Genomic DNA, 18,725 nt, shown 5'->3' with positions numbered 1-18,725 from the left:
CTACTGCTGTTTCCCCCTCATTAAATGATTTGCGTTTCTCTACTCTCCAAGTGCAAAGAACTTAGGAATCCCAGGTAGATATTGACTTACTGTCTCCTTGCAACAACACCACATACATAGGCAGAAATGATTTGCTGCAATTTCAAATAACAGGCAATTTGCTAAGGTTTTGTGGGGTGACTTTCCAGTTAGACTTGGAAAACGGTTTTCACTGACAGAAGTATTATATGTTCATTGTAGATACAACTCAAATCTTCACATAGAAAGTAAACAACTATAGGTGATTCTATTTATCCTGCTCATTTCTTCACAGAACCTGTCCCAATCTTTAATTTCATTGGTGGCTGATTCACTGCTTTATCATCTTCTCCTGCACTTGACTCTAACTTCCATGAGACTAGGGACCATGTCAGTTTTAAACACCTATGTAACTCCAGGGCTTGGCACATAAGAAATGTAAGTAACTATTTTTGAATGAGTAAATTACTACTGAAAATACTAAAAATATATTAAGATCTATTTATATAGGACTTTGAATTTGCAACTTTTTCTAAAAAGAGCTTTTAAGGAAACTTATTATGATATAATAGTTGTACAGGGGGGACACACTGTGACATTTACATATGTACTTAATTGGATTCACCCCCTCGGATGTTCTCCCTCATTCTCCCTGAGCCCCCTTCTTAGAACAAGTTCAACAGTCATTGGCTGAGGTGGAGGCTCTCGAACTTTTTGCCTGGGCTGGCCAGGCAATCTTCCTGACCCCAGTCTCTGAGTAGCGAGGATAATAGGCTTGAGCCAACACATCAGCGAGTACCGCTATTATTCTCGCTTTATTTCTAAACACATGCATAGCTTTTATGAGCTTTAATGTTGTCCCTTATATAACTTATCACCAATGACACTTTTATAGAAACTCAATAATGAAACTAATTTTTAAACTCCATTCTTACAAAAGAGTAGGTGAGAAAAAGGAAAAACAAAAAAAAAACAGAAATTATTTCTTGTTTTCATGTCACTTACCTATCTGGCCACTGGGTGCCAGAGTAGATCTTCCTAAAGTCCTAAGTTCAGTCAGGCAGAGTTAACTAATTCATACCCTGCTGTATACTGAGGCGTAGATGTTAACAGTCCTAATAAAGCAGTCACTACCCTTGATCTTTCCCAGTGGCTCCACTGTACTAACTTCAATGTCAGTGATCTTATAATTTAAGAAAAAAAAAAAAAGACTCCTTAAAATACCTTAAGTACAACAAGCCCAGGTTATAGAGAAAGTAGAGAGAACATGATTTGCTATAAAGTTTCCTTTAAACAACTACTTTTAGTTTTTAGTATATTCTCAACTTTTGCCTGCCTCCCTCTTCCCTGCCTCTCCCTCCTCTTGCCCCTCCCTCCCCTCTGTGAGCATGCCCTGAGGAAAGGATCTGTGAGGACAAAGCAAGAAGGTGGCCATCTACAAGCCAGAAAGAGTCCTCACCAGAAACCGACTGTGCTGGACCCTAAACTGGGACTTGTATCCTCCACAATTATAAGAAAATACATTTCTGTTAAGCCAAACAGTCCGTGTCTTTTGATAGGTCAGCCACGCTAATATAATTAGTAACCATGGAAGGAGTACACTGGGCAGTCTTGGCAAGCCTCGTTCTCTCTCTTCCTTCCTTCCTTCCTTCCTTCCTTCCTCCCTCCCTCCCTCCCTCCCTCCTTCCTTCCTTCCTTCCTTCCTTCCTTCCTTCCTTCCTTCCTTCCTCTTTCTCTCTCTCTCTCCTCTCCTCTTCTCTCTCTTTCTCTCTCTCTCGCTCTCCTTCTTTCTCTCATGTTGAGAAAAGAGTCTTGCTATTTAGCTTACACTGAACTTGTGATCCTTCTGCCTCAGCCTCCCAAGTGCTGGAATTACAGATGTGCACCACTATGCCCAGCTACGCCTCTGCTCTTTCTTCTAGGACCTAAGTGCTCTAGAAGCTGATGCTCCTCCAGGGCAGCCCTCCCTCCACCTGGGGAGGAGGGTGAACATCACAGGTGACTGGTGGGCGAGTCAGCAGCCCATTTACCTTCGACACATGTATACCTCTAACTTCGCCACTTTAAAGTTAAGCTAAATTTCTGTTGACCTTCTAAAACCAAATTAGTTACTTTTTAATGCCAAATGGAATATTATTATTTGTTGTCTTTGTAATAAATTTCAACTACAGAATGTTCCTCTGAAAGTGGATTGAAATTTTTAAAAATCTTTAAAATCTTAAAAATTAATCTTAAAAAAATTAACTGAAAGTTGATCACAATTTTAAAAAACTAAATTCAGAAGTAATTTCGATGAGCTGTTCATGCTCCTGCTTCCAAAAACTCATCCTACTGTTCTGAAATACAGATGAAGGTTGCCTCTTCACACACAGACTTGAATACTCTTATAAGTACTATCAGTGCATAGTTTTTTTAAAAATTCCTTTCTAAAAATTGTGGGGAACTTTGGTTCCCTTTTGGAAGCAAAATAATAATTTAAACTTATATTTATCTCAGAATATGCCCTTACCATGACTATTTGCATTCATAATTATATAAAGATATAGGCTTGGATTAGCTCTTTGCTAAGGTGTCTCTTTAAAAAGGAAGAAGAGAAAAAAGAATTTGGGAAGTACTTGGAGTAAAACAAAAAGAACACTGGACTGAGACCGGTCCCTCACCCTAGTTCTGTATTGTTAACTAGCTGCATGATTTTAGACTAAACCCCTCTAGCTCTTACTTCCCTGCCAATAAAATGAAAGGTAACCTAGATGAACTGATGGGTGGGTCCCTATAGAATGTGAGCATTTTACACTGCCTGGTCTGTGAGAGTGGACATGCAGGATTTTATGAACAGTACTGCTCCACATGGATTGCCAAAAGCTTGAGTTTTTAAAAGCTAAATGTGATAAAGACTTTCAAATTCAAGGCTTCAGAAGAAGTGGAGATGGGTGGGATTTAGCTGCTTCTCATTTGAGGATAAATTCTCAACATGTGCATCCTAATACAAAGAAAAACATTAAAAAACATACCTGAAATTTATAAGAAATTCTTTACCTTCATCCAAAGAATCCGAAGTGCTGCTTTTGTCCAGAGAAAGATACTCATTTTTATTCAAGTCCAGTGATTTTGATGGCACTCTATTTAACCTCTTCTCTGAAGTTAATAAAGGACTCTTTTTGATATGCTTCTCGCTTTGGGACTCCTCTTTCCCTAATCCCTAAAAGGCAAACAGTACAGGTGAAAAATAAAAATAGGTTTGAAGTTTAGATTTACAGTAACAACTTTAATATTAAAGATGCTTTGAAATGTTGCTCTTTGAAAAATATTTACAGTATTTTGTTCATTGGGGATGAATCTCATTTCTAATGGGCCCACATTTAAGCAGATTAAAATATATTTCCTATTATAAAGAATATAGACAGTTGCCTGTATTGAAAAGTAAGTCACTATTTTAGTGGTTGGCATGTGGCTGATGTTTAGTTCTTCAAATATTCTTCTATATTTCAACAATTTTTATAAAAAGTATTAATTTTATAATTTAAAAAGCATATTTTCATCTTGAGAAAATGTTATTTCTGACCTTTTGTTATTTCCAACTTTGTTGGAAGTGAAAATGAAACAGAGTAAGTGACATGCAATACTTGTTGACACACAAGAATCCCACTATGCTGCTTTTGAATGTAAAGGAAAAAAAAAAAGAACCAAGCTTCATATAACTTGTATTTTATAACCTGAAAACATCTATACTAAACATCAATGAATGTATAATTGATCTTAAAACATTGTTACTCTATATTCTATTCCTTTACTGAAAGAAAAGGTGACTTCCTTTAGGCACAAAAACTAGAGGCAAGAACCAACAGGTTAATTATTTCCAGAGGAGGTGCTAAAGAAATTATCAGAGGTTGTCAGAGGACTCAGGTAGAGGGTAGCAGTTCTGAGAACCCAGTTTTCAAAGTTGGACCTTTGTAAAAGGATAAGCAGACTGCAAGAAATCCCCTATAGTGTTACCTTCCCCAACTGAGTGGTTTCATCTTCTCCGTGAGAGCATACAGAGAGATTAACAACCAGAATCACATTTCTTGCACTGGTCCCTAAATATCTCTAAATGTATAAATTTTGCAAGAAATTCACCCCACAATGGATAGATGATGGTTATCTACGACAAGTTTATAACTTTGGGGCCTTTTACATAAATATATTCTCTTTCAGAGTTTTCCCAACATTTACTCAGAAACGACACAGGGTGTTCCCTGGGGAGGATAGAAAAGGCCACAGGCAGGCTCACTGTCAATTTTAACAGCTTCTGGTTTTTGGATTCTTAATGTGTGCTAGGAATTGCTCTAAGTACTTTCATATATGTTAATTCATTTAATTCTTATTTTACAAACCCTCCCTTTATAGTTGAAAAAACAAAGCAAAGTTTAAGTAATTAACATAGTAATTAATTATTTAAGGTCGTATGTGAGCAAGTGGCAGAGGTAAGATTTGAAGCCAGAGCACTATTTTAAACCAATAAATTTGGCTGTGGCCCCAACTTTCATTCCCAGTCAGGAGAATAAAAGCTCTAAAGTAAGAGCACTCTTAGCTTTCAAATAGTTTTTAAATACCATTTTTTTTTTCACTAAGAAACGACTCCTCAAGAAAATGAGTGACAAAACACACACAAAATATGCTTGGAACTTACTGCTGTGCCAAAGAGAAAGGAAACCATCAAAGATTACTGGTCATTTAAAAACACAAAGGAGCCCACCTGAGGAGGCTCCCATTGACAGAGAGGACAAACTAATTATCAAATAATAATAATAATAAACCAGGTGTGGTGGCTCACATCTGTAATTGTTGCACTAGTAAAAGGGAGGCAGGAGGAGCCCCAGTTTATGGCTGGCCTGGGCTTACATAGAAAGTTCAAGGCCCACATAGTTAAATGCCAGATCAGGCTGCATAGCAAGACTTGTCTAAAAAAAAAAAAGTAATAATAATAGTAATGACTCCAAGTGATCAAAACTAATTAAAGTTTAAAAATCACTTATAATGATACTTGAAAAAAACATGAATGAAGAAACTAGCCAAGTAGAATTCTTAGTATTTATCTGGACCAGTCTTCTTTGGCAGGTGGCTTCTGGAGCATCAGTTTTTACTCAGCCTGCTGCTCAAGGGCTCAGCTCTCCACTCAAAACAGATCATTCTCTCCACCACACACACTACTCACCTTGAGGAAAATTCTGCTAACTACAACATTCTCATCTTGTTATTTTTCTTAATGATATTGATGCTGAGGTACCTGATAGCTCTGTACCTCATCCAGCTCTGAACAAAACCACAGAACCTCTGCTACTTGCAGGCGTAAAACTTTTCTAATATAAAGTAGTAGCCTGACATCTTAGGTTTTAAAACATTTTGTAGATTGCATTTTCACTTGATCTTAAATATGATTAATGCAGTATCAGATGTATTTTTAAAGGAACAGCATATACTAACTCCTTTTGATGAATTTCCATCCAATGACTCTGTTTCTGCAACTCGAGTAATTGAGTCCCGAGTAAAACTGATGGATTTGGATAATTTTTCATCTTTTTCCCCAGAATCATCCACAGTGCTTCTTCCTGGACTTCTGTAAGAAACACATTATAGAAATACAAGGTCACCTCCACACAAATAAGTGATTTTGTCTCCTCACTACTCTATTATAAATCATTTTGACAGCAAATTATTGTAATTAACAAATAAGCCTCTACTTATAACAATCACATGCCAAATGACTTTATTCCTAAAGATAAAACAGATATGCTTACACGAGACTATGAATTTCAAAAAGCATTTTAAAAATTTACAAAAAAATTTACATCCACTCACAGATGAGTAGACTGAGGAAGAGAAAGATAAGAGCTGCCTGAGGTTGCTCAGTTATCTGGTAGCCCAGACTAGAATCCACATCTTATCTGCCACTATTTTAGGCTCTTTGCATTTGATCAGCTGCTTTTGTACCCAGCTCTGTACCAGAGAGAGACTAGTAAACTTTACAAAGAGAGCAGAACAATAGAAATTTTAACATTACAGAAAGCTAATAAAATATGCATGTGTAACCATATAAAAATACTATAAAATATTTATTTAAACTGAAACAGTATAGATGAGATCAGCCGAACTAGAGGACTACATACATGAGTAAAAATTTGTATATGCATTAAGACCTTCAAAACATTTCTGTTATAAGATTTGCAGTATATTTTTAAATAACAGTTTTATTAGGATATAATTCACATTTAAAATTCACCCCACTCCAAGTATACAACTCAGTTTTTTTTTTTTGACTTTTAATTTTTTTTTCTTTTATTATTCATATGTGCATACAAGGCTTGGGTCATTTCTCCCCCCTGCCCCCACCCCCTCCCTTAGCATCCACTCCACCCCCTCCCTCTCCCCCCCCCCACCCCCTCAATACCCAGCAGAAACTATTTTGCCCTTATCTCTAATTTTGTTGAAGAGAGAGTATAAACAATAATAGGAAGGAACAAGGGTTTTTGCTGGTTGAGATAAGGATAGCTATACAGGGCATTGACTCACATTGATTTCCTGTGCATGTGTGTTACCTTCTAGGTTAATTCTTTTTGATCTAACCTTTTCTCTAGTTCCTGGTCCCCTTTTCCTATTGGCCTCATACAACTCAGTTCTTTACAAGGTTATGTAACCATCCCTACTACCTAATTCAACATTTTCATCAACCCCAAAAGTAACCCTGTGCCCATCAGCAGTCATCCCCATTCTCCCTTCCTCTTGACCTCAGCAACTACTTATCTACTTTCCTTATGGATTTATTGATTCTGGTTTCCATCTCACATATATGGAATTGTACAACATATGGTCTTTTCTTTACGTAATGCTCCTTTCACTGAGCATAATGCTTGCTATAGAATTTTAATGTATTGTCTTTATTTATTACTGGGCTTCAATTACCATTGGGCAAAGTGCACTTTTACTTGTATAGATCAATAAAAATGTCTACTCTTCTAAATGAATCTTTATTTGTCAAAATAATCTTTCTCTACTCTTAATTTCTTTATTGTATTATCTATTATTCCTTCATGACCCTTATCTTATATCATAATTATTGGCATCCCCACAGTACTATAAGCTCCTTTCATTAATGTATTCAATATTTACTGAGTGTCAACCTCATTTTTTTCTTTTTTGGTGGTGCTGGATATTGAACTCAGGGCCTCACACATGCTAGATAAGGGCTCTACCACTGAGCTACAGCTCTAGCCCAAGTAGCTAGGATTACAGGTGTGAACCTGACTAAAATAGTTCTACCCTAAAGGTTAATAAATCTTGACATTTTAGAGCTAGGTGCAGTGAGTCACCCAGCTATTAATCCCAGCTATTCAGAAGGCAGAGATTAGGACTGGAGGAATGGCTCAAGCGGTAGAGCGCCTGCCCAGAAGGCAGAGATTGGGAGAATCAAGGTTCAAAGCCAGCCCAGGCAAAAAGTTAGCAAGATCCCCATCTCAATCAAGAAGCCAGGTGTGGTGGCATAAGCTTCTAATACAGGTATGTTGGAGGTGTAGGTGGGAGAATCATGACCTGAGGCCAACCCCAGGCAAAAACATAGATCCTATCCAAAGAATAATAAAGTGAAAAGGGCTGCAGACATAGCTCAAGTGGCTGTGTACCAAGTAAGAGGCCCTGAGTTCAAACTCCAGTACTGCTATAAACAAACAAACAAATAAATAAATAAATCATGACATTCCAAAGGATTTTGTTGTACCTTGGCTGCACATTATCTTCAATCAACTGTGGTAACTTTTCCATCTCTTCAGCATTTAAGCCCAGCTCAGTGCCATAGTTCTGCTGAAGCAGTTGGCAGAATTCCTGTCTGGTCAGGCTCTAAAAAGACAGTAACATGACACAGACTACTGGAAAATGTAAAAGATAATATAACACAGTGATTCAAACATGAAGACTGAAGGCAAATGACCTGTGGTACAGCTACAAGGAGTGTGGTGTCAGTAGCTTTTTGACCTTTCTATACCTCAATTTTCTTTGTCTATAAAAATGGGTGGATAAAACCATTTGACAGATTTGATATGAGAAATATAGATAAAATACTGAAGGTTTTTTTGTTCTGTTTTGTTTTTGAGATGGGGGGGTCTCCCTAAGTTGCTTAGGCTAGTCTTGAACTCATGGGGCTCAAGTGATCATCCCACCTCAGCCTCCCAAGTAGCTGAGACTACAGATGCATGCCATTTAGCAAATAATGACTTTTTAATATTTAATAGAGAAAGTAAAAATATTTATAGCTTCCTTTTTTTTTTTGCTATACTGGGGCTTGAACTCAGGACCTACACCTTGAGCTACTCCACCAGCCCTTTTATTGATGATTTTTTTGAGATAGGACCTTGCAAACTGTCTGCCTGGGCTGTCTTCAAACCACAATCCTACTGATCTCTGCCTCCTGAGTGGCTAGGATTGCAGGTGTGAGCCACCAGTATCCGGCATATATTTTCCTTTTTTATGAAATAATTTATTCATAATTTCTGGCAATACTGATCTGAAATCCAACCAGCCTACCATGACCACTGCATCCTTCAGAGTCCTAAATGCCAGCTCAGAACCAATCCTTTTAATTCAAAATGTATTTGAATATTTTAATCATTTTTAAAAAGTTATATACCACTAAACTTTAAAGAATGTCTTCCTAATATATAAAATGCAAGATCCTGGGATTCAGCATATTTCCTCTGATTTGCTTTTAACAAAGTCCAACTTGTCCTTTCTTTGTAGGTAGCAAATTAGTGTTAAAATCACCAAATACAGCAAACTCACGCATAGTAGAACAAAAACAATCATATTATGAAAACCAATGGTCTGATTTCTAGAAGCATTATTCTTCACATCTTTCATTCATTCAACAGGTATTTATTTACTGAGTTCCACTGCACTAGATGCTAAGGGGTATAAAAATGATGTCATAGTTAAGCTCTTGACTTCTGATATATTTGAAGAGACTCAGGACACTCGAGTTAAATATGACTAGATATGATTATGTATTAAAGCACTGGAAGACTCAAGGTGACTGGAAAACCTAAGGAAAGGAAATATTACTGTGGATTAGAGTGATCAGATAAAGCTCCATGATGGAAAGGACTTTCAGCTGAGATGAAGCAAAGACATGAATGGGGGAAAGAAGGAATGGGAAAAGTTGGGAGAAGGAAACCAACATATAAATACAGAGTAATTGCATGAACATGAAAAATATGTGTTTTAAAATCAGTTAATAGTTTATCAGCCTAACTGAAGAAAAAGTTTAAGTTGAAAAACAGTACATATAAATATAAACTTAGTGAGGCCAAAATGTATAAATGCCTTGAATTTATCCTGATATTCCCTACAACAAATGTCACTTCTCTTTTTGCTTTCTCCATCTTTCTCTTCTCTGTCTAGCAACAACATCTTTGTTATGTTATACTAGATGACCTTCATTACATTTCATGGAATCTCAAAGAGCTTAAGAAAAAAATTTCTGGTTTTAAACCATTAGTTTTCAATCTGCTGTGCCCAAATTATTAGGATATGGAATAGTTTATGAAAATTCAGATATTATTATCAGCATTTCATAACATCAAGTATATCCAAAATCATTTCCTACAATAAAGTTACCCATGCTATGTAAAACTTGCAAGCCTCTTCACTTTGAGCTGAGTTATTAACCTAGAGAAGAAGATAGGTGAAATAATCTATGCCTAACAAATAGCAATACTTTAATATTGACTATTTAATTAGAACCACTTTTTTGGTAGACAAACTCTTTTGAAATACAGTATCTGAAGAAGAAAAATAAAAAGAACCATTAGAGGTAGAGAAAGTTCAGGAACCACTGCTTGGATCCTAAAGGAGCCCCCCACATTTCTGTTCTGAAATCCCCGCCAAAAACTCATTTGTGAACTCTTTTTTTCATTAATAACAATTCATACTACTAATTAATTCTTCTGAAGACATTTTTTTTGAAATATTTTTAGTGTCATGAAAGGATGGTTAAGTTTATAAAGAGAAACAGACAGTACTTTAATATATTTGTTCAAGATTAACCTTTCATAAAAGCTTTTCTGAAATAATGACATTTCCCAAGACAGACTAAAGAAAACAAATAAACCAATGATGAATACTCAGACAGCTTCCTAACAGTGAAAGAAATGAAATTTGTTGGTAAAAAAACTAACAACAAAAATGGTATTTTATTTGAGTACATAAATACATTTTAAATTTTTGCCAAAAGTTAATAGCAGGGTAACTTCAATATACTTCTTGATCCATTAATTAAATATTAATAGATATTAGGTTAACAGAAAGCAAAATAAAACTCATTTAATTCAACATGTAGATTTGCTCATTTGTTAAAAATGACGTTTTCTATGAAGTTGTCTAGGTGTCATAAAACACTTCTTTTTTTTACAACATGCTGAATATTCAGACATTAAAACATGCCCAGCCTGCTAGTCACAATTTGTTCAATAATCAGCAGCCAAACCAACTGGTCTAAATAACCTTAAAAAAAAAACCTAAATTTTAAACAAAAGATGACCACCTACCTGCAAACAAAGGAGACTCTCCCCCGTTTCAGCCTACAGAGTAGTTTGGCAAAATAAAGATGAACCAAACAGTAATCAGATAAGGCTCAAAAGTCAGCAGATCAATTTCTGTCCCAGAAAGCTTTGTGTTTTAAGTATGCTGCAAAGTCTCCATTCACAGCACAGCTACAAATATTTAATGACAGCCATGCAAAATCTCTGCTTCGGTTTTCTAATTTTGTTAGGAGACGCTTTTCCACATAAAAGTCAATTTCTCGTTCATTTAAAAGCACATTACTTGTCACTTCCTGGATTGCAGTATCAACACTTTCCAAGGCTCCAGTCAGAATGTAGAATTGGAAGTTATACCTCACTCTACAGGTTCTTAAGCCACTCCTACTAGAAGAGGATAGGTAAACAGGGTTTTATTAAAGGGACAGTGACTGTTCTACACACACATTACTGACAAGATGGAAATGCAGATATCTCACTTGTGCCCAAATAATGTTAAAACGCCTACTGCAATATGATTTTAACCTCACTTGAAAAATTAACTATGTTGAAGTTTAAACTTCTCTATGATAATACGTTCAGTTTAATTCTGGCAAGGTTATTAGTACTTGTTCACATACCACTTCTTCAATAGTGATGTAGCTTTCCCATGAGACTCCTGCCTTCACAATCACCAAAGATCTTGAGTGTTGTAAATGGAAAGTCCGGAAATAGGAAGAGCCAGTACTCAGGGTGAGCAGTTCCACTGAGCACCTGCATGTCTTTCATCACTGAAAAGTTTAAGGTGACATCAATAGCTCTTTGCTTTGAAAATATTTCTGACTTTAGTCCATTCAGAAAATTTTCCTGGCAGGAACCTGGACTATAATAAACAGTACATAGAGGAGTCTCATTTACCAATTCCAGGAAATTCATTCTATAGAAGATGAATTTTCTAAATGAGAAATCAAAACTCTATCAACTCACTTCATTAATTTAGTAAAGTATATAGAAAGGTCAAATGCTACTTGATGAACTGCAATGATTAACATTTTCTAGGGTTGTTAAAATGTAATCATTTATACAATGGCAGAATGAGAGACTGGAATGACACTGGAGAATTCCATTTTCTCTAATGAAGAAAGCGGACTGTAGGGGCCAGCTTCCACTGTGTAAATACTAGTGCTTTTAGTATTTAGACATTATACTAGTTCTCACTTGGCTTACACTATGTATATACTTCTCATTGGCTGAAACTGTAGATATATCTACTTTCTTTTCTCAGCTGACCAAATATGAAAAAAATACTGTTACTGGTTTTATCTATCTCTTTCACTACCTGTAAAAATCCTTATAGCAAAGCAAACTACTGATATGTATAGCACAGCTAAATTTAGTAGCCTTAAGAGGAAAAATAGAACCCCAAACTGAGCCCCTAAAAAGCCTGACACACAAATGGTAGTAAGTAGAGAAGGAGTGACCAGCCAAAAAGATTAAGGGAAATACCAAAGAGGTGAGAGGAAAGTCCAGAGAGAATGACATCATGGAAGTCAAGGGAAGAGGTGTTTCAAAAATGAAGTGTATACAGGTGTGAAATGCTGCTGAAAGGTCAAATGAGATGAGCATGTGATGAACACATGTAGGACAAGTGTAGGACAAGGGCTGAAGCAGCCTAGCAAACCAGGTCACTGTGACCAGAGTAGTGTGCTGGGGTAAGGGAAGGAGAGAGTCAGTGAGGAAGGAGGAACAGCCAGGTCATAAAGAGCCTTGTATGCCATGCTGAATAATGTGGCCTTTGCATTATGGAAATATAAAGCCATCCAGTGAATTCAGGTAGAATAGTAACAAGTTTAGAGCTGTGTTTTCAAAAGACACTTCTAAAACCACAACTTGACAACAACTCCAAGGACAGATTAGAGTGTTAGAAAGAGATCTTTAGGAGACTATTGTGATGGCTCAAGCTAGAAACAATGAGGGCCTTGGTGAACAACTATACATGGTTGACAAAGAAGTAACAAACAAGAGTGTGCCCAGGCTTCTACCTTGGATGACTGGGCTGAAGATGGGATGGCTCACTCGCCAAGGAGAATAAGTGGAGGAGTTCTGCCAACCAAAAAAGGTAAAAAAGAGGGAATATAGAAATGCACATACTTTTACCCTGACAGGCTATTACATAGCAAATGTGAATTTGCTAAAATAGTTAGCAATTTTGCATTTATTTTTTTCAAGGTAGGTTAGAATGATGCATTTATTAGAGTTACAGCACTACTGGAAAACTTCTAGAATGCTAAGTACTCCAAAAAGAATGATCATTGGAGAGTGGCACAAGGAAGAACTAGGGGATTTAATAAGGTGGAAGTGTCTGGAGAAAGGTAGATGACACTAATCCAAAAAGCCTTGGAGGTGACATTAGCATTGTAAGCTGAGCACTATTTGGAGAACAGCCTTGGCTGCTGTCAGTGTCCTAGATATGGGCTCAGAGAGGCTGACCTGAGCAAGACACACACACACACACACACACACACACACACACATGCACACAAATTGTATAGACTTACTCAGCTGGAAATATGATAATCTGATCACCTTTCTGGTGATCAGAAATCTTCCATTCTATCATCCAGGGCACCTGAACACCTTGGAAGTTGATTAGTAATCAGAAAATTTCATGCTAAGCATGGAATCTGAATAAACGGAGACAGCTTTCAGGAACAACTTGCCATGACCTTGGTGGAGCCTGGTAATTCATCTCTGTCCCGTCTCTCTACTGATCAAAGTTTACCTCTGCTAGCCTCTTTTTCTGTCCTAAGTCCTATGTTCTTGGCCTAAGTCTGACCAAACCTTCTTCAACTGACATACTTTTTCTTTATATGTACGCTAATACAATCAGTCACCTGTTTTAAACTCTTTTTTTTTTCCAAACACACTTGACAACCAAGACTCTCTTTTGTCACCCTTCTACTTAGTGATTCTCAAAATAAAAGCTGGGGAGCTACCGGCTTCTGGGCTCCACTGCAGTGCTCTAGCTGTAGCCTTTCCTTTCTCTCTAATAAATCTTACTTCACATACAAAAAAAAAAAAGCTGGAATAACATATACCAGAATTTGGGCTGTATACGTTAAAAAAAAAAAAACTCCCCTCATTAGCTCACGGCTGAATCTAACAACACATGCTAAGCCCTTAAGCCTGAAAGCCATGCAGTCTCTTTAAGTAGATTTCTGTTCTTTTAGGCCCTGGACTTAAGTATTCACTCTCAGAATGCACTCTTAAAGTTTCTGAGGAGAGCTAGCTTTCCTATACTCCCATGTACTGGTGAGAGAGACAACTATTATCTTATTGAGAGAAAAATACCACAGAAAGTAAATTTTGATTCTGTATGCAGCTTGCCTATATTTTTAATCAGTAACTCTAAATCCAACAACATAGTAATATAAGTAGGAACATAAAAGAATTAATTGAGCTTTAATTAAAAAAAACTTTTGATTTGTAACCCTTATTACCACTGATGACCTTATATACGTGCCTTATTTTCTTAGTAATTCAATACAGAAAATAAAGTTTATCTTACACTTCACTGCATACTTATTATCTCAAGATAATCTACTATCCCTTTATGAATAGAGATGGTAAGAAAACTGAGTTAAAAGGCCAGGCACATGGCTCACACCAGTCTGGCTCACCTCCCATCTACTCAGGAGGTGGGGATTGGGAACACTGCAGTTTGAAGCAAAAAGGGTGTGGCTCAAGTAGAGAGCAGCTGCCTAATAAGCAAGGGGCCCCTGAATTCTAACCCCAGTCCCACAATCACACACACACACACAAGTCAACAAAAACATTGAGTTAAATATACATAGAATTTAGAGTAAAGTCTTAGTCTGCAATAATATTTCTGCATTTTCTCCCCATCCTTTGCTTTTTTTCCCTTGAACAAAGAAAAATTTAAATATCATGTTAATTCAGGGTACTGATTATTGAGACTCTAAATCATTTAAATTCTGCCAAATTGAATCATTTAAAAATATTGAACATTTGCAACATGTATTATATAAACTGGCATATTTGGAGACAAAAGAGCATGGTTAATATTTTCTCTGACAGAGGTTTAGGACCAGACATTCCCAGACTACACTGAGTAAACAGAGACATCAACACTAACTCTGTTACTGGGTATATAACGACAAGGGAGACAGAAATGGTCCTTGTCCTCAAGGTGTTTATAGGTAAGCAAGGAAAATAGAAATAGAAGGACTGACTTCAGACATAAGAAGCAGCTTCAGTTAGGATAAGAGGTGTGAGTAGGAGAGTCACGAGTTCCAGGCAGGAACATCTGGAGACCTAATGCACACATAGAAAGAGAGAACGTTTAGGAAGAGGAGATATTGAGACATATGAGAGATGGCTGCAGTGGCGGGCTTGGGCCAGATGATGTGGTCCCTATATAAAATTTTAGATTTTTAATTCCAAGAGCAATTAGTATTAAACAAAAAACTAAAAATAAGTCTCCCTGATACCACAAAAAAAATTTACAAAAAATAATTCTCAGACTTATTTTTTTGTAAAATGTAACTTTGGCTATAGTCCTGTTCAAGGTTGGAAAAATTGTTTCTGTAAAGGGCCATATAGTAAATATAGGCTCTGTGAGCCATATGGTCTCTGTCACAAATACTCAACTGCGCTGCAGTAGTGTGAAAACAAACAAATGAGCATGGCTGTGTTCCAATAAAACTTTATTTATGGGTACCAAAATTAGAATTTCATATAATTGAAAAGTGTCATGAAATGTTATTTTTTGATTTTTTTTAAGCCATTTAAAATGTAAAACCATTTCTCATGTGCAGAACATACAAACACAGGAGGCGGGCCTGTCTGTTTGGCTGTGGTATGGGAGCTGCGCTGGCTTAAACTAAGCAAAATAGCTGAGGGGTGGGTGGGGAAGGGTCTGGGCCTTATCTTGAACCATGCCTGCACAGTTCATCACAAAAGACTGAGAAGCACCAATTGTATCAGAGACTGGTGCTGCGCCTGTTCTCTGGCCCCACAAATTCCAGGTTACTCCCCTCTGGCCCCACAAATTCCAGGTTACTCCATATGCTATGTAAAGCATTTCTCAGCTATGGGGGCCTCGAAAGTGTCCTGGGATTCCCTTTCTTCCTTCCGTTTCAGAGAGCTCTTCACTTTTAAAGTACGGACCTCAGTTTTTCCCTGACTCATCTGTAAAACTGAACTTTATCACTTCCTTGGAGGTATTCGTTTTTGGGGTTTGTTTGTTTGGGTTTTTTTTGGCAGCACTGGGGTTTGAACCCAGGGCCTCACACTTGCTAGGCAGGTGCTTTGACTGCTTGAGCCACTCCACCAGCCTGAGGTATTTGTTTTTTATAAGAATGGATTCTAACTTACTCACGCATACTAAGTGCAAATGTAATCTGGGGAGGATACCCAGAGTCAGTGTATAAACAAGTGTGGATTGTTACAGCAGCCTTTTGTTACTTGTTAGGCACTCACTCCCTCCCCACCCCCTCTCTCTCTTTTTCTCTCTCCTTTACTTCTGTGCTGGGGATTGAATACCAGTGAGTACACCCTCAGACCAAGACTTTTCTTATCCTCTGGATAACTATTCTTTTCCCTAAACTTTTTTCTTTCTTTCTATTTTTTTTCAAAACAAACTACCACCACCACTAATTTTAGGACATTTTTATCAACCCCAAAATAACAGAAACCATTCACATTCACTCACCACTACTCCATCCCTCTGGCAATAACATAGATAGATAGATAGATAGATAGATAGATAGATAGATAGATAGATAGATGATAGGTAGATAGATAGATAGAGATATAGAGATAGATATTTGGTACTGGGGTTTAAACTCAGGGCCTCACACATGCTAGGCAGGCGCTTTACCACTTGAGCCACTCTGCCAGCCCTTTTTTGTGTTCAGTATTTTCAAGATAGGGTCTCATAAACTGTTTGCTCAGGCTGGCTTCAAACCTTGATACTCCTGATCTTTGCCTCCCAAGTGCTAGGATTATAGGCATAAGCCACCAGCATCTGGCACAACTTTGTATTTCAATGAATTAGCCTATTATGGAAATTTCTTAAGAAAAGAATAACACAATATGTGTTCTTTGTGACTGGCTTATACAATATAGCATAATGTTTACAAGTTCATCCATGTCATAGTATGTATCAGTATTTCACTTTTTATTGTTGGATAATATTCCATTGTATGGATATGTATTTCCTTTATCCATTCATCAGTTGATGGAACAGTGGGTTGTTTCTACTTTTTTTGGCTTTTATAAATGATGCTGCTGTAAACACCTTGGTTTAAGATTTTTATGGACATAAGCTTTCAATCTGATGCATATATATCTAGGAGTGAAACTGCTAGAATATGTAGTAACTGTTTTTCAAAGTGGTTGCACCATTTTACAATTCAACAGTAATGTACTTGAGGACTTCAGTTTCTCTCTGTCCTCAACATTTTTGTTTTAATTTTTTCAGGTTTACTGAAGTATAATTAATAAGTGGGAAATGTAAATATATTTAAGGAATACAACTTGATGTTTTGGTATATGAATGCATGGGAAGTGATCATTATCACCAAATTAATTAACTTAGTGGTCTGCATTTTTATTGTCATTTTTTTCTGATTTTGATGTCAAGGCAATAGCAGACACACAGAGTGAGAAGTCTGCCTCTTCCTCTACTTTGTGGAGTTCTATAAGGATTAGTGTTGATTTTACTGTAAACTTGTGGAAGAATTCACCAATGAAGCCATCTGGGTCTGGACTTTTCTTTATAGGTAGTTTTTTTTTTATTATTATTATTAATTCAACCTCTTTCTTTGTTACAGGTCAATTCAGATTTTTTATTTCTACTTGAGTCAGTTTTGGTCATTTGTGACTTTCCAGGCACTTGTCCACTTCAGTTAGGGTAGCTAATTTGTTGGCATACCCTTGTCCAAAATATTCCCTTGTAGCCTTTTTATTTTTGTGAGGCCAGTAGTAATGTCCACACTTTTACTCCAAATTTAATAAATTAGTCCTTTCTCTCTTTTTTTCTTGATAAATCTAGCTAAAGATTTATCAATTTTTATTTTTTTCCAAAGAAAAAACTTTTGGTTCTGTCGATTGTACAGTGTTCTGTTCTCTATCTCATTTATCCTGCTCTAATCTTTATTATTTCCTTGATTCCGCTTGCACTAAGTTTAGTTTGCTCTCCTTTTTTCTAGTTTCTTAAGGTACAAAGTTAGGCTATTGATTCAAGTTCATTCTTTTTTAGTATATCTGTTTACAGTTATAATTTTCCCTCCAAATATTGCTTTAGCTGCATCCCATAAGTTTTGGTATGTAGTGTTTTCTTTTCATTTAATTCGCCAAAGTATTTTCTGATTCTCCCTGTGATATTTAGGAGTGTTCTATTTAAGTTATACTTTGTAGTGAATTTCCCAAAATTAATATCCAATTTCATTCCATTCTGGACAGAAAACAGTATTATGCTTATCCTGGTAAATATATTGAGAATTGTTTTATAACCTAGTATGTGGTCTATTCTGGAGAAAGTTCATGTGCCCTTGAGAAAGATGTATATTCTGCTGTTGTTGGATGGAGAGTCCCATAGATGTCTTTTGGTTTTAGCTAGCTTTTGGTGTTGTTCAAGTCTTCTATTTACTAGTTCTGTCTAGTTGTTTTATTCATCACTGAAAGTATGAATTCTCTATTTCTCCCTTCAATTTGGTCAGTTTTCCTTTATGTACTTTAGGGCTCCATTACTAGATGCATATACATCTATGACTACTATGAATTCCAGATGAACAGACCTTTTATCATTATAAAATACTCTCCTTTGTCTCTATTAATTCTAAGTTTTAAAGTTTATTTTGTCTGGTATTACTGTATCCATTTATTTTCTCTTTTGGTTATTGTTTGTGATTTTCCATCTTTTATTTGCACTATATTTGTATCTTTGAATCTAATTTGTCTCATATACAGTTGAATCATGTATTTTTTCATCATATCGGTTTCCTCTGGTTTTTTATTCTAGTGTTTAATCTATGTTTAATGACTATGAAATATCTACCACTTTGCTAATATACCATATCTTTTTATGCAGCGGGGAGGACTGGGCTTTGAACTCAGGGCTTCTTGCTTACAAAGCAGGTG

The 18,725-nt window shown here is 36.5% G+C and overlaps 1 protein-coding gene across 7 annotated transcripts in view; it reads right to left on the bottom strand.

The window, feature by feature from the left end:
* Positions 1–18,725, bottom strand: part of Gramd1c (GRAM domain containing 1C) — a 62,653-nt gene that overhangs the window by 24,550 nt on the left and 19,378 nt on the right. For 6 of the 7 annotated variants that reach the window (XR_012447936.1, XM_074073175.1, XM_074073173.1 and 3 more), the window contains 3 exons: positions 7,769–7,887; positions 5,482–5,614; positions 3,055–3,217 (listed from right to left, as the gene is read on the bottom strand). Coding sequence is in view for 6 of the 7 variants with exons in the window: in XM_074073173.1 (XP_073929274.1) it covers positions 3,055–3,217; positions 5,482–5,614; positions 7,769–7,887 (415 nt within the window). In the remaining variant the exon portion in view is untranslated. Of the gene's footprint in view, positions 1–3,054; positions 3,218–5,481; positions 5,615–7,768; positions 7,888–10,589; positions 10,941–18,725 lie in introns of those variants that run through there. The other variant, XM_020181970.2, reaches the window with a different exon arrangement.

This window comes from Castor canadensis, chromosome 5, assembly GCF_047511655.1.
Source record: "Castor canadensis chromosome 5, mCasCan1.hap1v2, whole genome shotgun sequence".
Lineage (NCBI taxonomy): Eukaryota > Metazoa > Chordata > Mammalia > Rodentia > Castoridae > Castor > Castor canadensis.
Note: the sequence above shows the minus strand (reverse complement) of the source record. Positions and strands in the feature narration are given on the sequence as shown.